The sequence below is a fragment of the Rhipicephalus microplus genome, chromosome 2, assembly GCF_043290135.1.
Source record: "Rhipicephalus microplus isolate Deutch F79 chromosome 2, USDA_Rmic, whole genome shotgun sequence".
Classification (NCBI taxonomy): domain Eukaryota; kingdom Metazoa; phylum Arthropoda; class Arachnida; order Ixodida; family Ixodidae; genus Rhipicephalus; species Rhipicephalus microplus.
The window spans coordinates 272,112,545-272,134,875 of record NC_134701.1 but is presented as its reverse complement, the minus strand read 5'-3'; the positions used below and the strand labels follow the sequence as shown (position 1 = coordinate 272,134,875).

The 22,331-nt window shown below is 48.4% G+C and overlaps 1 protein-coding gene across 1 annotated transcript; it reads right to left on the bottom strand.

The window, feature by feature from the left end:
• Nucleotides 1-13,566: 13,566 nt before the first annotated feature.
• On the bottom strand, nucleotides 13,567-21,448 carry LOC142794978 (uncharacterized). The gene is made up of 3 exons (XM_075885963.1): nucleotides 21,419-21,448; nucleotides 19,147-19,459; nucleotides 13,567-13,657 (listed from the first exon to the last, which is right to left on the bottom strand). Exons 1-3 carry the CDS (start codon nucleotides 21,446-21,448, stop codon nucleotides 13,635-13,637), a joined length of 366 nt encoding a protein of 121 aa, XP_075742078.1. The 3' UTR covers nucleotides 13,567-13,634.
• Between the last annotated feature and the right edge of the window lie 883 nt (nucleotides 21,449-22,331).

The window sequence follows — 22,331 nt, the reverse complement described above, 5'->3', positions numbered from 1 at the left end:
TACCATGTGGTGGCCGTCAAGCGGCTGTACAACGCCAGCATCGCATTTGAGTTCCGTCTTGTAGTTACGGTATTCGAATATCCGAGTTCTTCTGTATCTGCTTGAAAAAATCGGCGACGTAAAAAGAAGGCATCTATTGCAACGAGGCTGCAAAGCAAGCAGCGTGAAGGGTGTTTTCCTGCTTGGAAGCTGTGTGTGGTGAAAGTGCAACAGAATTCAGTCTTATTGCTTTTTTGGTGTGCCACTAGCGTTCATTCGCAGTCCCAGTTTAGTCGTTCACACTTTCGTTTCTGCTCAACATTAGAAAGGCGTAATGCAAAAGTAGCGTTTTCAGTTTTCATTCATGAACGACTGAAACTGCGCACTAGTGAACTTTGTTCCATTATCGGCAAGCCCCGTTCAGGCAGGCCAAATCCACTAAACACTGAGTGTAACACCTCGATAGTCGGTCGCTTGTTGGCTATATTCACTGAACTTACCTCTATCCTCTTTCTCTGAGAGTCAACCGCGATGAGCGAGTCAACAGAGTCAGCATACTCTGTACGTGCACCCTTTCCAAGTTTTTTTTATTTCTGGCTATGTCACAGGCGCTCTGACGAGTCCCCCGCGACCGCATTTTCATCCCGCGACCTGCGGGTCACCAGCCGAGTGCCTTAGCCACTAGACTACCGTGGTGGGTTGCCCCACAGGTGATAGACTTCAGAGTGCCAAGGAGACTGTGCGAAAAAAAATGGGGTGTCCTTGTTGGTGGCGCTGCCGATTCAATAAATACTGAAATTTGAGCAAACAAATATAAAATTCCGGCTCCTGGAACAGACCTCAAGCATTTGTCATGGTGCAATTTAAAGCTCAAAGCCACCTCATTGCTCTGACCTTTTCCGGAAAAAGACACAGAACAAGCGTCATATCAGGACAACGACGATTGTGGGAGGCAATGCGAGTCATCACTTCAAAGAAATACTATAAAAGAAACACTATCACTCCAAAGAAATAAACAATACGTATCTATGATTCCTCGAAGGAAACTCGTACACAACACACCTACCACCACTACGTATACGATATTCGCGTTATCGCCCCGTAACGTGCTTTTCGTGGCGATGAAACTGAAGTAACTTGAGTGAATTCCTACAATGAACTACTCTCTATTGGCGCAGGCAGCCACATTACCACATAAGTGAACGATACGCGCACGACAACTCAATTTACACAAAGACATTTACCAACCTCGTACCATTTGGCTTAAAGCGAAAAAAAAATTGCATAGGCTGGCTGCTATCCGCTGACTGATTGGCGTGACATAACTATTTCCTTAGCAAAGTGAGGGGTTGGGCTTATTGGTTTTTTATGACTGGAAAAAATGCGCTACAATTGCTGCGAAAACAAAGAAAGGGGGGACACAAAAACAAAAGAGAGGACAGTACAAGCGGAAACAATCCAATGAGGCTCATTGAACAAACTTGGAAGACTGAACGCTTCCCGAAAGAGAAAAATCGGTTTACGAAAAGCGGGGGGGGGGGGGGGGGGGGCTCGCCAATCCTTTTCCACAGTCTTCAGATTTAACACGGGGGGCGATTACTTATACCAGATGTGTTGCCGATTCAAAGTTCTTATCCGAGTATGCTGAATACACGAATAGGAACACTTACGTGTTGCATCTGAAGACCAAATATGCAACATAAAGTAACATCAACGGAAACAATATATAAGCATAAATTTGTCTTTTCTCTACCTGAATTCGCTTCTCAGTGGGTGCATCACCATTCTGTGAAGTACAGATTTTGTGTCGTATTCGCTTGTCATGTAATTTTTTATTTTTACCACGTATTTACAGCAGGACCGAATCTCCATAGGGTGGTAAAGCCTTCTACTAAATCCATCATTATACGAGTTCTTTCTTTCGCTCTCATTTTGTACACCCATGCGTGGAAGAAGCTATGCATGTAGGGCTTCGTTGAGAAGGTGTGAAAGTTGAATTCCTCAAGTACATGCGCTTGCAAGCACAAGAGCATTTACTTTAGTTTCCAATGAGTTCTTTTACTGCTACGCTTGGAAGTAAAACACGACTGTTCATTTCAAAAGAACATTTATTTTATCTTTAAAAACTACTTCTTAAAGCACGAAAGTGTGCGAGAAATAAAATTTGCACACTCTATGTAGAGTCCATGTAAACATATTCAACGTGCCAGCTGCGGCACCTGCCAGGCCCTGTCGGTCTGGCGCCCAGGGTGATATCGAAGATGCCGTCACAGGCCTGGACGTCTCCATTGTCGTCGTCGGCGTCGTCGACCGGTCAGAAACCAAGCATTGTAGGCTTCTTCACGGCCCACGAGCTTCTCACGGTGCGCACTAGGTGAAGGCAACGAGGGCAGCGACGACAGATACGATGGTGAATAGAGAAATCACGGGGAGGGCCTGGGCACAAGGCAACATTTGTGAATGCATTGTAAGTAAAATTCACAGCTCTGCCACATAGGCGAAGCAATGAACACGATAGCAACAATTTGAAAGGTGAGGCGCAGAATGGAAAGCAGATAGAAACGGGCCCCACGTTTTTCACGCACAAATTGCGTACGAAACGTACTCACCAGTACGGATGCCCGCGAATAAGCGTCTCATTTGTTACTTAGCTGAGTCTGAAAACCGCGCGAGTTTCGCGAACGGAGACTGCAATGATTGCAGTGACCTTTGTGCGCACAATAACTACAGCAGAATCGTTCCACGTAAAGCCCGAGAGCAGTCAAAGCGTACTATCTTCTCCTATTTGCCACTGCGAGATAAGGGTGCGTGAGGGAGCGTTGCTCCGCTTATCTAAGCCGGGCAAAGCACCTGTAGGAGATAAGAGCGGGCACCGCTGCGTGATGTGTTCACGTGCGCTCATTGCGCCATCTTTCTTGTAATGCCGAAAATAGCTATCTTGTAATGCCGAAAATAGCTATATTGTAAAGCCGAAATAGCTATAGTAATAGCTATCTTGCCGTTTGAACGATGAAGAACATTTTCCTGGGTGTCTCAGTGGTTAACACCTCGCGTTCACGACGCAAAGGTTCCACGTGTGAATCCATGCACCGGACTCCTTTTTTTTCTAGAATTTTCTTTCTAGCGTTTATATATATATTGTGGTAAAGCCTTTGAACAGTGGGTCGTCCTCTTCAGCGCCTTCTAGTGGGTCGCCCTTTGCATAAGAAGAAGAGCAGCTCGCGCAGAGAGTCGATCCCCGCATTGACTGTCGCTGTCGTTAATCATCGCTAAGTGTCCGCCGATAAACCGCTTAACAATTTGGTGGAGAGTGCTGAGAGTGATCTGCCCTTCAAACACCTTCGGTCCGCATTCGATGCCCTTGGAGCTTCGATCCCGTACCGTGCCTCCAAGCATGCACCAAGACGCCGCCCAGCAAACGCTTCCTCCTACGCCGACGCCATGTCCCGGTGTCCCCCGCATCCGCGACCCTCCTGTCTTCACCGGAGCAGATGGCACCGACGTCGAGGACTGGCTGGCCATGTACGAACGCGTGTGCGTCCCCAACCATTGGGACGAGGCAGGTAAACTCGGCAACCTGTTTTCCTATCTCGCGGGTGTGGCCGGCATGTGGTACAACAACCACGCATCTGATTTCCCGACATGGTCTGCTTTTAAAACCGCTGTCGTCGACGTGTTCGGCCGCCCTGCCGTTCGTAAGCTGCTAGCTGAACAGCGTTTACGTGAACGAGCCCAGCAGACCGGCGAGTCCTTCACAAGTTATATCGAGGACATCCTTGACTTGCGCAAGAAAGTCGACCTGAACATGTCAGAGGCTGACAAAATCACGCATGTTCTAAAAGGCATCGCCGACGATGCCTTCACCATGCTCCTGGCAAAGAACCCCCGCACTGTAGCAGAAGTCATCATGTTATGCCAAAGTTACGACGAGCTGCGGCGGCAGCGCTTGATATCCCGTCGCCCGCCACCACGCGATGCTGATCTCTCGGCCCTGTCAGCAGTTCCTGACCACGCAACCTTGCTCGCCGAAATTAAGTCGTTCGTGCGTGAGGAAGTTGCCCGCCAGGTCTCTCTACTGGCTTTTGCTTCCCCACAACATGCTCAACCGCCATCAAGTACACTTCTACCTCCGCTCCGCCGAGCCATTCAGCAGGAAATCGCGGAGGTCGTCCCTGAATACCACCAGCTGTCTCCTGCATCTGTGCCACTCAGCTACGCCCAAGTTGTTGCAAGGCCGCCCCCACCGATTTCTGCAACAGTTCCCCTAAATTACACCGAAACCATCGCGAGGCCCCAGGCCTTTGGAGGAACGGTCTCGCCTACATACGCCGGCGTCACCCACGTGCCCCGAGTGCCGCCTACCATGCACTCATATTAGCAGCCGGCTCGCCAATCGCGTTCGCGACATGGATGCGACCCGCAAACCAATGGCGCACTGCTGACAATCGCCCCATCTGCTTCGCTTGTGGTTGCATCGGTCATGTAGCACGCTATTGCAATCGTGTGCAGCAACCGCAGGTCGCCTCCAACTTTTCCAGCCAGTCAAGCCGCTCTTATGACCAACCACCGCCTATGTCACCGTCGTCCCGCCCCGTTCCGTCTACCCGCCGTTCACCATCTCCACGACGTCGCTCACTGTCGCCAATGCGGCCACGTCCACTCGAGGGCGACCAGGAAAACTAGTCGTCGCAGTCCACGAGGCAAGGGCTGCGACGCTGTCGAACTGCGGAAGCCCTCAGGAAAGCCCGTCGAACGTGATAGACGTGCTTGTGGATGGCGTTCGTGCATATGCCCTTGTAGATACTGGAGCCGCCGTATCCGTGATGGACGAAAAACTTAGCCGATTACTGCACAAAGTGACCACGCCGCTTTGTGGGCTCTCCCTCCGTACAGCCAGCGCCCAAAGTATTCACCCTACGGCGATGTGCACAGCCCGCCTTATGATTCAGGACGTGATGTATGCGGTCGAATTCATCATAATTTCTTCATGCTCTCACGACGTCATCCTAGGATAAAATTTTCTCTCCCGCCACGACGCCGTCATTCATTGCGCACCACCAGAAATAGAACTCACGCCATTCTCTTCTTTGACGCCGGCCGACAGTCCATCCGCTGCAAGCAAGGTACTCGTCAGCGACGACACTCAAGTGCCTGCAAACTCGTCCGTTGCGGTGCCGCCCTACTGCGCAAGCCTTTCTGACACCGCTGCACTCCTCTCGCCATCTCATCGTGTCTTCATAAAAAAAAAGCTTGCTGGTTCCTTTCGCGACCGTGCAACTCACTCACGGCAGCACCACTATTTTTGTTGTGAACTCATCTCCGTACAGCGTTACGTTGGTGCGAGGGGAATGTCTCGGCAGCGTGGAACCCATCGAAGACGCGCAAGTTATGAATCAACCCGATGACATGCACTGCTCAAGTTCCTGTACGCTTGGTGCTGTTTCGACATCTGCTTCATCATCCGATGATATATTCGGTCCCTGCATACCCGACGACCTTACGCAGGGCCAGCGTTCCCAGCTTTTGGGCCTGTTGGAAGAATTTCGCTCTTCTTTCGATGTCGCTCAACCTTCTCTCGGCCGCACATCCACCGTTACGCATCGCATCGACACAGGCGCACAGCCACCGCTGCGGCAACGTCCATATCGCGTATCTCCCATAGAACGCCGTGTAATCAACGAGCAAGTCGACGACATGCTTCGCCGGGATGTTATTCGCCCCTCTAGCAGCCCCTGGGCATCTCCTGTCGTTCTCGTCACGAAGAAGGACGGTTCTGTGCGGTTCTGTGTGGACTACCGACGCCTCAACAAGATCACTCGTAAGGACGTGTATCCACTACCGCGGGTAGATGACGCGATTGACAGCCTGCAAGGAGCAGAATTCTTTTCATCCCTCGATTTGCGCTCAGGTTACTGGCAAGTACCTATGGCTGAAGACGCTCGACCGAAGACCGCTTTTGTCACTCCCGACGGCTTGTACGAGTTCAACGTTATGCCGTTTGGGCTGTGCAATGCGCCCGCCACCTTTGGGCGCATGATGGATACAGTTCTGCGTGACCTAAAATGGCACACGTGCCTGTGCTACCTCGATGACGTCGTCGTTTTCGCTCCTGACTTCTCGACGCATCTTCAACGCCTTCGGCATGTTTTAACGCGTCTGAGCAACGCCAGTCTGCAACTGAATCTAAATAAGTGCCAATTTGCAGCTCGGCAGCTGACAATACTCGGCTACGTCGTGTCCAAGGACGGAATTCTCCCTGATCCAGCCAAGCTTCGGGCCGTGACCGATTTCCCCAAGCTGACATCCGTCAAGGAACTGCGCAGTTTCGTAGGACTGTGTTTCTACTTTCGGCGCTTCATTCGAAACTTCGCGACTATCATATCGCCGCTGACGAAGCTTCTCGGAAGTAACGGGCCTCTCCATTCGTGGTCATCACAGTGCGACGACGCTTTCAGAACACTTCGTCGTTTGTTGACGTCGCCTCCCATACTCCGCCACTACGACCCTACGGCCCCTACAGAGGTACACACGGATGCCAGTGGTGTCGGCCTCGGCACTGTCCTTGCGCAGCGCAAACCAGGGTTCCCGGAATATGTCGTGGCGTACGCGAGCCGTACGCTTACTAAAGCCGAGACTAATTACACAGTCACCGAGAAGGAATGTTTGGCAATCGTCTGGGCCCTTGCAAAGTTCCGACCTTATTTGTATGGTCGCCCATTTGATGTCGTCGCCGACCACCACGCACTATGCTGGTTGTCGTCATTGAAAGATCCCTCAGGCCGTCTCGCCCGGTGGGCACTTCGCCTGCAAGACTACGACATCCGCGTGCTATACCGCAATGGAAGGCAACATGCTGACGCCGACGCCCTGTCGCACTCTCCCTTGCCTGACGACAACGCCAACAACTCAGTGTATCACCTTGCCATTTCTTCGATTAGCATTCATGCCATTGCTACTGAACAGCGCAAGGATCAATGTATTGCCTCACTGATCGACTTGCTGACTGATCCATCCACTCCATCCACTCGCGCGTTGCGTCGTCAAGCCCACCATTTCGCCGTTCGCGACGACCTCCTCCACCGACGCAATTACAACGGTGACGGCCGCCAGTGGCTACTAGTCATACCTCGCAGTCTGCGCTCTGACATATGCGAATTCTTCCATTCTGATCCGCAATGTGCGCACTCCGGGGTATCGAAGACTTACCACCGCATTCGCCAACGGTACTTTTGGCGTGGCATGTACCGCTACGTGCAGAAATTCGTTCGCTCGTGCATAGAATGTCAGCGCCGCAAAACTTCAACGCAACTGTCACCGGTAGGTCTGCAACCTCTACCTTGCCCTGCCAGGCCGTTTGGGCGCGTTGGAATCGATTTGTATGGGCCACTTCCACTAACGTCAGCTGGTAACCGCTGGGCCATTGTTGCTGTGGACCACCTCACGCGATACGCCGAAACTGCCGCTCTCCCCGCGGCTACAGCGAGCGATGTGGCCTCCTTCCTGCTCCAACGATTCATGCTGCGACACGGTCCACCTCAGGAACTGCTCAGTGATCGAGGCCGCGTCTTCCTGTCTGAAGTCGTCGAAGCCATTCTCAAAGAGTGCAACGTTGTTCACCGCAAAACTGCTGCTTACCACCCGCAGGCGAATGGCCTCACGGAACGCTTCAACCGTACGCTCGGCGACATGCTTTCCAAGTACGTCGCCGCCGATCACACAAATTGGGATGACATTCTACCCTTCGTCACCTACGCATATAACACCGCCCCTCAAAGCACTACTGGCTTTTCACCTTTCTTTTTATTATATGGAAGGCACCCGTCGCACACCATCGACACTATACTTCCGTACAAGCCAGATCCGTCCGAGTGGGCGCCTATTTCTGCTACAGCCAAGCTTGCTGAAGAGTGTCGAGAGCTTGCAAGGACCTTTACAGCGCATGATCAAGAGCGGCAAAAAGTCATTCGCGCTGACGCCAGCACTACTGCGCCCACGTTCCTTCCTGGAGCGCTCGTCTGGCTCTCGATCCCTACTACTGCAACTGGCCTATCTTCAAAACTATTGCCCAAGTACGAAGGCCCCTACCGTGTCGTCAAATACACTTCCCCAGTCAAGTACTTGATTGAACCCATCGAACCATCTTCGGACATGCGTCGTCGAGGACGTGACATTGTTAACGTGGAGCGCCTGAAGGCCTACCATGACCCGCTCATTGTAACCACCTGTTAGGTCGCCAGGCGGCTCCCTTTTCGTACCCGGGGTAGTTTTGGTAAAGCCTTTGAACAGTGGGTCGTCCTCTTCAGCGCCTTCTAGTGGGTCGCCCTTTGCATAAGAAGAGCAGCTCGCGCAGAGACAGAGAGTCGATCCCCGCATTGACTGTCGCTGTCGTTAATCATCGCTAAGTGTCCGCCGATAAACCGCTTAACAATATATATATATATATATATATATTGTTAAGCGGTATATATATATATATATATATATTGTTAAGCGGTATATATATATATATATGTATTGTTAAGCAATATATATATATATATATATTGTTATATATATATATATATATATATATATATATATATATATATATATATATATATATATATATATATATATATATATATATATATATATATATATATATATATATATATATATATATATATATATATATATATATAGTGAGCGCTGACTATGTACTTCATCTGCATGACCAAACCATTGTAGTGATCATCATCGTATGTCACGCGGGCTGGCTCTCTGGCTCGTGCGCCTGGATTAAAGAAGGATAACCTGGTTGCTGCCGTACCGGACGTGGTCTCATAATATATATATATATATATATATATATATATATATATATATATATATATATATATATATATATATATATATATATATATATATATATATATATATATATATATATATATGATTCGTATACATATACGGGGCATGACATCGACGCCGACGTCGATGCTGACGCCGGCGGCAATATCTGGCCAAGAGTGTCCATGAAATTGCTATCACAATAAAATCAGCACAGCGTTATAAGGTTGGCGTAAATGATGCCGTACATGACTTTTGTGTCATGATTATCATGTTTAGATGTGTTGTTTACCTTCGCAATCTATTCACGTCACGTGATATCAGGTTTAGTATATGTGAAGCTAGTGAAACGGCCGCGAGCACGCTATGAGCATTGTATGTTGCCATGTTCTTACATGACACGCATGTCCGGATTATCATGTTTGCAATAGTCATATTTTTTGTCATCCATTGACGTCACGTAACACCCAATTTGGTATATGTGGAACTAGCAAAACGGCCGAGAACGGATCATGAAGGGCCCAATATACTCCAATGTAGTGCTGACGCGCGTGCACGCTGGGCACAGCGACGGTATACGTTAGCGAAAATATAGCCTGACGCCAGGCGCGATTAGCGTGCTTCGGCGCGGCCCGATGGCGACCGGCACGAAAGGTGACATGCTGCATTTTGCGCCAATGCGTTACCCAGACAACACTGCGTCTCCCTCTTTTCGTGACGGGGGGACGCCGGACGCACTGAATTGCGCATGCTTCAAAGCAACGCTGCGCGGCGTACGCCTGCAAGTACATGGCAGGACCGGCGTCTATCGTGGCAACGCTGGCGCGACCCGAAGAAATGATCGCCGTCGAGAACGCGCACCGTGTCACGTCGATATGTATTGGCGCCTTGACTTTGGCATGTAGTCATGTTGTCACATGACACGCATCTCATGAGTATCATCTTTGCACCAGTCACATACCTTCGTCATTCATTGTCGTCACGTAATACCAAGTTTGGTACATGTGAAGCTATCGAAACGGCCGCGAGCACATCATGAGCATAGCATGTAATCATGCTGTTACATTGTAAAAGAACTTGTTGTTGGGCAAGTTGCTACAATTTTAAAAGTTATTTCGAGCGCGAACACACGACACAATCACCCACGCACGCACAACTAGGCATCAAACACAGACAGCACAACACACAGCGGAGACACTTCGTAAACACCGTGGAGTTTTTTTAGGACCACCTGTCCTCCGTCTTACAGCAGACCTCATGTCACCTGGCCCTCACCGGCAGCTTTGCCTCTTCTCATTCCCTCCAAAGCTTTTCTGTCTTCTATTATTACTGGTGGGATGCCATCGGGATACTGCTAGTTCTTATATTAAGGTCATGGTTGTGCCAGCTAATGTACAGATCTCTGTAAAACTCCCCCGCCATTTTAACTATGCTATCTATAGTGGTGGTTACTTTGCCTTTCTTGCCCTTTTTTGCACCCAACTGGTTTTGCCTATCCTAAGTTTCTTCTTCACTGTTTTGACACTTCCTCCACTCTTCAGGGCGCATTCGATTTTCTCTATGTTATACCTTCTTACGTCGGATCATCATCATCATCATCATCATCATCATCATCATCATCTGCCTGACTATGTCCACTGCAGGACAAAAGCCTCTCCCATATTCCGCCAGTCAACTCGGTCTTGTGCTTGCTGCTGCCAATTTCAAACTGCAAACTTCTTAATCCCATCTGCCAACTTAACCTTCTGTCTCCCCCTAACGCGCTTGCCTTCTCTGGGAATCCACTTAGTTACTCTTATTGACCAGTGGTTGTCCTGTCTACGCGCTACATGCCCGGCCCATGTCCATTTTTACTTTTCTCAATTTCTACTACGATATCATTAACCCCCGTTTGTTCCCTAACCCACTCTGCTCTCTTCTTGTCTCTTAAGGTTACACCTACCGTTTTTCCGTCCATTGCTCGCTGCGTCGTCCTCAATTTAAGCTGAACCCTCTTCGTAAGTCTCCAGGTTTCAGCTCCGTAGCTAAGTACCGGAAGATACAGCTGTTATATACCTTCCTCTTGAGGGATAGTGGCAATATACCTGTCATAATTTGATAGTGCTTGCCAAATGTGCTCTACCCCAGTCTTATTCTTCTAGTTACTTCAATATCGGGGCTCGGCTCCGCGGTTATTACCTACTAAGTAACCATAGTCCCTTACAACTCGAAGTTGACTAATACCTATCTCGAAGCGCTCCTCTCCTCAGAGGCAGTTGTACATCACTGTCGTTTTCTGCAGATTGATTTTAAGACCCACCTTTTGGCTCTCCTTGTCTAACTCCGTAATCATGAGTTGCGATTCGTCCCCTAAGTTAGCAATGCAATGTCATAGGTGAAACGCAGGTTACTAAGGTACTATCCATTAACTCCTATCCCTAACAGTTCCCATTCTGGGCCTCTGAAAACCTCCTGTAAGCACGCGGTAAATAGCCTTGGGGAGATTGCATCTCGTTGCCTTACACCCTTCTTGATTGGTATTCTGTCGCTTTCTTTATGAACCACCATGGTAGCAGTTGATCCCCTGTAGATTTCTTCCAGGATGTTTATATATGCTTCATCGACGCCTCGATTCCGCAGTGTCTGCATGGCTGCTGATATTTCTACTGAATCAAACGCCTTCTCGTAATTATGAAAACTATGTATAGTGGTTGGCTATATTCTGAGCATTTCTCTATTACCTGATTGATAGTATGAGTGTGGTCTATTATTGAGTAGCCAGTTCGAAATCCTGCTTGTTCCTTTGGCTGAATAAATTCTAATGTTTTCTTATCAGATACCTTACGCCTATTAATCAACTTCGTAAGCTCTGCCAATTCTATTTTGTCTCCTGCATTTGAGGCTTTCATGCTTTGACGTTTCTTAATGAGGTTCTTTGTCTCCTGGGACAGCTTACCTATGTCCAGTCTAGGTATTGTACCTACAACTTTCACTACACACTCCATAATGATACTCGTCAGATTATCATTCATTGCGTCAAAGCTACGGCTGGTTTGTTTGATAAGAGCAGAATACCTGTTCTTAAGCGAGCCTGAAATTTATGTACTTTTCCTCTCAGTGCCAGCTCATTGATTGGCTTCTTGCGTATCAGTTGCTGTCGTTCCTTCCTGAAGTACAGCCGAATTCAAGATCCTACCATTCTATGGTCACTGCATCGTACCTTGCAAAGCACTTCCACATCCTGCACGATGCCTGGGTGTGCACTCATTATAAAGTCGATTTCATTCCTACTTTCGCTATTAGGGCTCCTCTATGTCCCCTTATGGTTCCCTCGTTTTCAGTAGAAAATATTCCACAGCCGTAAATTATTATGTTTTCCAAGTTCACTAATAGCTCTCTTGCGGCATTCCTGGTACCGATTCGATAATTTTCTACTGCCTGGTCTCCAGCCCGCTTCTTCCATACATTGGCAAAAAAGTCGCCCATCAGTATAGCATGCTGTGTTTTTACGTTATTCATTGCCAATACCACGTCTTCACGGAAGCTTTCAGCTGACGCGTCATCATGACAGGATGTAGGCGTGTAAGCCTGTACCACTTTCATCTTCTATCTCTTATCGAGTTTAATTACGATACCTACCACCCTTGCATTAATGTCAGAGTCTTTTTATATGTTTCGACCTATATTTCTGTGAATAAGGAACCCCACACCCAGTTCTCTTCTGTCAGCCAGTCCATCATAGCAAAGGACGTGCCCATTCTGTAGCACTGTATAGGCCTCATCTGTCCTCCTACCTTCATTGAGCCCTATTACATCCCTTTGGCATGTTATTAGTTCAGGTTCCAACGTTGACAAGTATAGGTTCGAATGGTGGCCTGTCCGGACCCATAAATTCTTAGCACCATCTGTCACGTTGCAGATCTGACCAACGCCATGGTAAGTTGCTTCGCAGCCGCTGGGGCTGAGAGTCGGGAGTTAATTAACGTATGCATGACGGCGGTAGTGGCCAGACACTGCACCAGGGTGGCCAATCATCGTCTGGATAGGGAGTGCGTTGCCCGTTGTGGTAACCGGTGAGGTCGTAACCGGTCTAGTATAATAATAATTAGTTTGGTGCACAATGGCGCAATAGGCGACGCTGTTGCACCTCTGCATGCAGGATGGGTTTGCAAACAGCTTGGGCTAGATTAGGTTCCACTTCTAGCAATCTGGCCAGATAATTAACGCACTGAAATTTTGCCGGGAGTATCTTTTGCCAACCATACAATCGTATGAAATGGTCTAAGTCTTCAAGACTTAGTAGTTATGTATGTAAATATAAAAACTACAGTCTAAGCTTGTAATTCCCTCAAACACTTTGCCAATTGAAGTGTCGTGTATATGCCCAGAAGGGGTGTCGTCCCTATCCGTTATACAGGCCTCTCTGAAGAATCACTAAAGAAATTTAAAGCCCTTTTTGACAGTGATTTACAAAGGCTGCACAATCTTCATTATCTCACTGGTGATGGACATGAAGTCCTACATGGTTTCCCAGCATGATGCCACTGAACTCCTTTAGTTTACATTGTTGATAGCCATGTTCAAAAACACATGCCTAAAAGCTGCACATAATGAGCCATAACACCCCCTTTCTATAAGCAGAAAAGGAAGTATCCCAAATCCATGAGGAGAATACACTTTCTGAGTACTAAAGATATTCTTCGTTGATCCACAAGTTATCAAGTCAGTTTGAAACAATGACACAAAGGAACCGCATTATTAGTCTCTAATATACACACACCTCTTTCTTGCTTTTGCTGCTGCGATAATTCTGTGTTTTCTCTTCAGCAGCTAGGTGCAGTGATGCATCATCTACGCTCTTGAATCCATCCTGCAATAATACAAAAGTGAAGCATACATCAGCATTTTAGTAAGAAGTCATGCCATACTGTGAACTAGGTTACAGCAATAAATACTATCGAGCACTAGACTCTTGTGCAAAGTAAAATTGCATTACGTACGTGCTTGAAAAGCAACACAACTACGTAATATTAAGGTAATGCACAGCCACCAGCAAGTATAGTTACACCTCCATATACCAAATTTCTCGATATCACAAAGTTCTTTATTTATTTGCCACCGTTACTCCATAGAAGCACATGTATTTGCGACCTCTATGTAACTAAGTAACGCTGGGAGACTCCCTTGATACAACGATTGTTGGCAACAGACAAACTAGGTGTATTGCCCCGCATTTTGTCGTTTTGGCACAAGCAAGCATTTTTTTTGTGGTTGCCCCGCCGCCGCCGAATCTCGCGCGCTCGTGGTGCCAGCGGCTCCCATGCGAAAGCAACTGCTCAAAAGTGCGCGCATGTGTGCGCGAGGCGGCAAGCGGGCGTGCGCCCCTCGAGCTTGCGGCAGTGGGCGCCTTCGCGGATGTGCGCTTCCCCTCCCTTTCTCAAAAAGAAAAAAAATGGACTGGCAGTGAAACCCTTCGATTGCTGAAGAAATCTCTGAATTGCACTTTAAGTGAAATAGGTGATACCAGTTTGCGTTGTAACGCTTTTAGTTTGCGTCACAGATATAGTTTCCCACGATATTCATGTTGTTCATTCTTCGTTTTCTGCACCGCGCCCTGGAGCGCCTTGGCGATGCTCAGCTTTGCTTTTCTTTCCATTCACTTAGTTTTTAAATTATTTTGAAGACTACAGGCCTATGTGAACAACTTTAACTTTTGTGTAGTGCCGCCACTGCATACGCGTAAGTCCATTGACTGACACTCTTTTTTTTCTGTCTTTCTTTTCTCTTTCTTGTCTCTCTCTCTCATCTTCATGCCCTTCTTCCCATTTCCGCAGCGTAGGGTAGAAAACCGGGCATGTGCCTTGTTAACCTTCCTGCCTTTTCTCTTGAACTTGTCCTTCCTTAATTTTTTAAAATGCAGACAACTGTGTCGTCCCTATAGAGCTGATGTCAGATTTGGCGCTGATAGAAACTCTGTCAGGCCACCATGACAACAAATTTTCGGAGGTAGACAAGTAATGTGCTTCCATTTTGCACCGCGCCACGAGTTCGCCGGACCCTAGCTTTCGCGATTAAAGGACCAGTAAACAGGCTCCGACTTTTTTTTTAAACCTCCCATACAAGCTCGGCAATTCGTAGATTAGACCTCATCGATTGCGTTTACTGGATATTACAGCGTTGCGCGCCGGACAAAGCCTCCATTTCGAAAAACGATTCCCGCGCATGTTTCCTACGCCTCGCCAACCCCCTTGCACGCAAAGTGACGTCAACTCGGCGATCGGCGAAGTGATGTAGCACACAGCTCTCCGATTGGTCTAAATCAGGTGTGAAAAAACAGTAGTAAAGTCAATGTCAGTTCAGATTCCCACCCACAGCTACAAAACTGCCTCTTGTTTCTTGGCACTGCGGTGAAAGAACCAACCTCGCAGTTGTAGCGTGCACGTGTACACTACTTGCTACACTACAGCGCCTGTGCGCACATACGACCGTACTTCACCCTTGACAAGAGCAACACGGGTAATGAGCGTTGCTCTGTGGTCGGCTGCAAATCAAGCGACTGGGCAGCGGAGAAGAATCGGCACAGGGTGGCTCACGATGGGGCCCTGCGCGCTACATCGCTTAAGCGAATTGGTCATCCAGCGACGTGTGTCGGGGACCTGATCGTTCGTGGTCGACACTACGCACCTGACGCTTGCATGGTTGACCCGCGGCCGGTGCAGCCAACGGTAAACAAACAACCACGCTTCGCAGCTAGCGGAAGTGCGTTGCGACTGATGAAGTTCGCCGATGACGTCATCGCTGACGTGTTGGCACGTTGCCGAAAAGGGCGGAGTCACGACGATGGGCTACGCCTTCCCCTTCATGGAAGGAAGAAGGGGGGCGAGGCCACGCGAAAATTTGAAATCAGCTTAGACCAATGTTCTAACCCCTGTAAATTCTTTATTATAGCACGTATTCGCAAAATTCTTGGGGCAGTATGTTTGCAAAGATTAACTGCACATATATCTTTTTTTAAATATTTTTGGACCTCAAGGCTCTTTACTGGCCCTTCAAGGCCCATTCATTATAGGGGCAATTTCGCCTCGCTGTTTGCCATTCAACCTTCTCAGGCCACCGTGCAAGGGCTGTTTCTTTCGCGCTCGTATGACATTCTTTGCTATTCGAAGAATAGGTCCGAGACACATTTTCGTCCCAATTTCCGTTGCGGCGTGACGTAGCCAATTAGCGACGGAGGAGCAATATCGGTGAACCACGTCGTCTGTGGTGCAGCAGGATGCTCACAGCTGCTTGGTTCTTGCTCCGTGGTTTCCATGCTTAACTGCGTGTGGCCTTGGCAGTTAATAGGGTGTTTTAGCCTCTCTGCTGCTCAAAACGCCCAGCGTAAAACTAAATAATGTGTCCCAAAGCTTGCAACTGGACAAGTGGTGTCACAGCTATCCAAGATAGAGAGATAAATAGAGAGGAAAGGCAGGGAGGTTAACCAAGCTTGGCTCGGTTGGCTACCCTTCACTTGAAGGGGGAAAGGGAGAATAATAGAAAGGTAAGAAATAGAAAAGAAGATGAGTAAGAAATAGAAGGATGAATAGTCAGCTCGAGGCTACACACCATGGTGTAACACTTCTTTCACAAGCGGTCGTGAAGTCTGGTGGTCCTTAAGAAGTGTAAGAGGGCTTTTGTGGCTTGGCGTGTATGGGAGACCGTCGGCCAAGGTCCCAGGATCTTCTCTTCTGTAAGCGGCCGTGAATCCAGCTGACGGAGCTTGGCTTCCATAATACGTTGTTCAGACTGGTATGCTGGGCAATGACATAGAATGTGCTCGAGCGTTTCCTCGCAGGCGCAGATGTTACATGCCGAAGTGCTCGCCATTCCAAAGAGACGAGAGTACGCATTCGTAAATGCCACGCCCAACCTCATGCGACACAATAAAGTTTAAGAGCATCGTGGGAGCCCGTATGGCTAACGAAGTTGCAAGTTTGGGTCGATCGAATACAGGTGCGTTTTGGAGAAACCCAGTGTATTCCATTGTAGGAGAGTTATACGGAGAGCAAGTGATTGTAGTCGCCTTGCAGCGTCCGTTCTCAAGAGTGGTATGGGCGTACGCAGGTCTTGGTCATGAACCGATCGAGCAGCTTCATCCGCGCGATCATTGCCGACAATTCCGCAATGACTCGGCAACCACTGAAATACAATATCGTTACCTTCCTTGAGCACTTCGTGGTAGTGGTGTCTTATCTGATATACGAATTGTTCGTGTAACCAGTGCTGCAAAGCAAACCGCAGTGTCTGTAAGGCTATCCAAAATTAGAAATTACTGTATGCCCTCAGACATTCAGGAAGTACCCATTGCCACTTTCTAAACCTCCTGACAAATTTTCTCTATGTGAAGCTAGTGAAATGGCCGCGAGCGCATTATGAGCTTAGCATGCAGTCATGTTTTACACGACAAGCATGTCATAATTATTATGTTTGTATGTGTCATTTACCTTCGTCGTCTATTAACGTCCCGTAATACCAAATTTGTTATATGCGAAGCTAGCAAAACCGCCATGAGCGTGCTATGAGCGTAGCATGTAGTCATGTTTTTCGTTACACGAATGTCATTATGATCATGTTTGACATCTCATTTACCTTCATTCGTTCGTGTCACGTAATACCAAAAATGATATATGTGAAGCTAGCGAAACGGCCGCGGGCATGCTATGAGCGTAGCATGTAGACATGTTTTAAATGACACACATATCACGATTTTCATGTTTGAACGTGTCTACCTTCATCGTCCTTCCACGTCAAGTAATACGAGATTTGCTACACGTGAAACGAGCGAAACTGGCGACAGCGCACCATGAGCGCGGCATGTAGTCATGTTCTTACGTGACACGCATGCCATGATTGTCATTTTTGCACCAGTCATATACCTTCGTCCTTTATTCACGTCACGCAATACCAAATGGGTATATGTGAAGCTAGCGAAACAACCACGAGCGCACCATGCGAGTGGCATGCAGTCATGACTTGCATGACATCTATTTCACGATTTCCACGTTATGACCTATCGCTTATGTTCGCCATGCAGCCATGTCATACTATACCAGTTTTGCAATATGTCATGTGAACGAAACCACCGTACTCGCAGCAAAATCATGACATGTAGATCATGATATTCATGCCATAATTTTCTTGTTACTACTGGTCACTTATGCTCGTCATATAGTCATGTTATGCCATACCGATTTTGGTATCGATAGCATTATCGAAGCGGCCAGGAGAGCTAAATGTCGTAGGCGGCTACATTGATAGAGACAGGTAGGTATGGTAAATGTCGCCCAAGTTCGCTGAGAAATGCTTCGCACTTAAAATCAAACAGCATCGGCTTCTGCATTGGCGACATTCGCAGCGCGTTCCCCACCTGAGCGGCGGTAGCGGAAACACATGCTGCTACCGCGACCAACGCTCACAGATCTTCCAGCGCTAGCCGCATCACCCGCATTGGTGCCCTTGAACCCGTGAGGCCTCTCGTGTGCAATGCTGCTCTTTTTTGAAACATGGTGTGAATCTCTTTATGCTCCAGTGGTGTGTAGAAAATTTGTAGCTGCGTCTTCGTGGGTTATCCAAACTTCTTGCTAATGCATTCATCGTTTCAACGTAATGCTGAAACTCATTTTTTTTTCGTGCTACTTTTCAAAGTTATGCATATCCCACTACAATTAAATTGATGGCTAAGCGAAAAAGGCCTCTTTTTCACCTTGAACTCATCTGGCTGCTCACCGGTGAGGCACGGGTTTGATACCGGCCATGGCGGTAGCATTTCAGCGAAGAAGTGCCAGAGGCCTGTGCACCGTACGTTGTCAGCGTGCGATAAAAAAAACCAGATGGTTGGAATATCTTGAGCCCTCGACTACAGCGTTTCTCATAAGCACGATATGGTTTGATTGATTGATATGTGGGGTTTGACGTCCCAAAACCACTATATGATTATGAGAGACGCCGTAGTGGAGGGCTCCGGAAATTTAGACCACCTGGGGCACGATATGGTTTCAGGATGTACCTAAAGACATGATAGTATAGCATTATCAATCGTCATCTGGCGTGTTTCCGTTTTGCAAACTCGGCGCTCGCCTTTTTCCTATCAAGGGTACTATGGTCACTCCGATAACGTGCATGGCGTTTGCGACTAGGCGATTCGGAACACGCAGGGGCAATGCTACGCAAGCGAGATATATACGCTGATTATTAAGATAGAACACAAAGACGCCCCTTTTACTCATGCTTTTTACTCTTTTTTTAGTGTACGCCAACAATTAGTCCTACGCTTGTCAGGTAGTATGAAGCAGCAACATATGTGAATAAGTATGCACCGACCAGCGTCGGGATCTCCAGCGTTGACAAATCCAGGCGCTTTCAGGTTTCGTACTACAGATGCATCATGCATCGGGAAGCCGGCGCAAAGGACCGAGTCGCCCACTGCTGCCGGAGCCTGCGGTCGTGTGTCATCGCTGTCAGCTTGAATCATGCGTGGCACCGCGCCACGTGGTATGCGCCGAATAGCGGAGTCCAGGCCACCTAGTTCAGCCGGTGCTGAACTCCGGGCGCGCTGCTGATGTGGGAAGGCCCGAATATTCCGCCGCCGGCCGATTGTGAAGCGGCAACCAGCCCGAGAGAACTTGGCCATGCTCTGCAAAACGTATAAAATCAGAGGCCGGAAATAACCTGGGGAAACATGCTAATCGCATCATCGTGTCTTGAAAAGTGCATGCGTGGTTTGAAGGAGCCAAAAGACAAGTTTATGGCTTTTATGCCTGTTATGAACCAAAGGCACGAAACGAGGCGCGCAGTGTTGCACAGCTGGAAAGTTACTCATCCATATGCATCTGCTGTTAAGAGGATTTGACTGTGGCATTACACAACACGAGGACGCGATGTCGATTCCACAATTTGTGATCGTGTTGCGCAAAGCCACACTGGAAGCCCTAACAGTTGTATAAGAACTATATTGCCAGCGCACGGTGCACCGCAAACCATTTCACACCCTTAAGGGTGGACTTTTCAATAAATCACCCTTCTTCCACCTATTATTTCTGCCAACTTTATCTGAACTGGTGTAATTTAAGTATTTACACCCTTTGTACACTCAATTAGCATGTTTAGGCGTACTAGAGGTGTATGCTCACAAGCTACACCCAAGGGTGTTTTCTTGAATGTTACACCTATCTTAGTGTAGGCATTCATTAAGCACATCTACTTTCCTTACACATATTCATCATCATGAGTGGTCGTCATCTTCATCTACTGTGGGGACTTCGTTTGTCTGAGTTCTGTGCCTTGGGCGTGGTCGCTTCATCGTGTCTTCTAGGCCTGATAAAGGTTGTCTTCACCGTTACATCACAAGTGGTGGAGTGTGCTCTACGATCTTCCGTCCTCTCGCTGCCCGATCTGCCTCCTGGAGCTCCGCTCAGGTCGTCGTTTGTGCCAGGTGTCCGGTAACATGCCTCAGGACGAGACAACCGCCGCTTCTGCGCCTACCTCCCCGGCCCCGGCTACCGCGGCCTATCCATCGTGGATTATCACCGCGCACCAGCGTGAGCCGCCCACGTTCGCCGGACTTCGAGGTGAAGATGTGGAGGATTGGTTGGACCAGTTCAACCGAGCAAGCTCCACTAACAACTGGGATGATCCTGCCAAGCTTCGCCGTGTTTCTTTTTATCTGACAGGCGTACGAAAACATGGTTTTTCAATCATGAAACAGACATTACGGACTAGACACGTTTCAAGCAACAGCTTCGCCAAATTTTCGGCACTCCGGGGGTTCTTTCAGCTCTCACGAAGAAGACACTGGATGCTCGCAAGCAACAATGCGGTGAGTCGTACACATCCTACGTAGAGGATGTGCTTGCTCTCTGTCACCGTTTCAACACGTCCATGTCTGAATCAGAGAGAGTTCGTCATCTATTGAAAGGGATCGGCACGGTCGCGTTCAATGCCTTGGTCATTCAAAACCCGACTACAGTCGCTGACGTTGTTGCCACGTGCCAACGCCTAGAGGAACTTGAATCCCAACGGTTACCGCCGGACAGCGCTAAAAACACCACCACGACTGATTCCTCATTGCGTGCCATCATCCGGGCGATTATACGGGAAAAGCTGCAATCTTTCGGCCTCTCAATGACACCGAGTCCACCTCCCCCCTCCAACACTGTTTTGCGCGACGTTATCAAAGAGGAGTTGGCGTCCATGACTGGGCCAGCGTATGTAGACTATCCAGTACCTCGACCCCAGCCGACGTACGCACAAGTCCTCGCTGGATCACCACCCGTCGTACAAACGATGCCCGCACACTTGACGCCTGTCCCGCTGGCTTCATTGACTCCGAGTGCGCCTAGCCAACCCTTTCACCCACCATGGTGGCCGCCTCGTCCAATCTGTTATTATTGCGGCTATCGGGGCCACATTGCACGCGTCTGTCGGAAGCGTCAGCAGGACGAACGCCATGGATTCGACACCTACGGACGGGATGATGGGACAAGCTGGTATGCTTTCCAACGTCGTCCTTATGATCCGCCGCTACGTCGCTCACCGTCTCCAACTGCGACATCTGAGCCAACCAGTTCTTACCGCTCTACTAGACGCTGCTCACCCTCTCCCCTCCGCCGCTCCACGTCTCCATTGCGACCTGTCTCGCAATTCACCAACCAACGCCCGGAAAACTAACCTCTGCAGCTTTTGGAGGAAAAGCTGCATCGAACGAAAAGACAGAAATTCCTCTAGTGCGTCCATATAATACGATATCTGTTTTAATAGAAGATGTGTGCGTGGACGCTTTAATAGACACTGGTGCTTGTTTATCTGTGATTGATCGTTCTTTGTGCTCACGTCTGTGAAAAGTCACCATCCCTTATGATGGACCTACACTGCACGCTGTTCAAGGGGACGCCATTAGACCTGCCGCTATGTGCACCGTTCGTGTTTTCATAGTTGGTCTTTTTCATTTTGTGCAATTTGCTGTGCTGAGTTCGTGTGCCCACCAGCTTATATTAGGCTGGGATTTTCTGTCTGCGGCGAACGCTTCCATCTGCTGTCGAGAAAATGTTGTTCATATGATGGAAACTGACTATGCCCTGTATGCGGATGACAAGCCCGTTCGCTTGCTCGCTGCTGAAGATACTGAGCTCCCACCTGGTCCTCAGCGGATAGTTGCCATCACTTCTAATGTGATCGACTCTGGTGACGTGTTTGTCCAACCATCTTCACGCTGTCTCGCAAGAGGTATAGCCCTTGCTTCAGGTCTAGCACGGTTCCACAATGGCTGCGGACTTCTGAGAAAATTCTCATTCCTAAAGGCACCACATTGGCTTGCGTTTCTGAATCTCAACCTGTTTGTGTTGTCCCGCTTATGCCAGCGTGTTCTGACCTTCCTTCTATTGGACGTTCATCAAGCGCTTCTGTTCTTGCTGCGACTATTAGTCCAGAACTGACCTCTTCACAGACAGATGAGTTGCTTGCCTTGCTACAAAAGCATAGGTGATTGATTGATGCCCATTCCTCATCCC

Bases quoted from the DNA above. Each gene is read 5' to 3' on its own strand.
- LOC142794978 (XM_075885963.1), bottom strand. From the start codon at position 21,448: ATGGAGACGTGGAGCGGCGGAGGGGAGAGG. The intron at 19,460-21,418 runs GTGAGCAGCGTC...TACGTTTTGCAG, and splicing joins GGAGCGGCGGAGGGGAGAGG to AGCATGGCCAAGTTCTCTCG. The intron at 13,658-19,146 runs GTCGGTGCATAC...GTATTATTGCAG, and splicing joins CGCTGGAGATCCCGACGCTG to GATGGATTCAAGAGCGTAGA.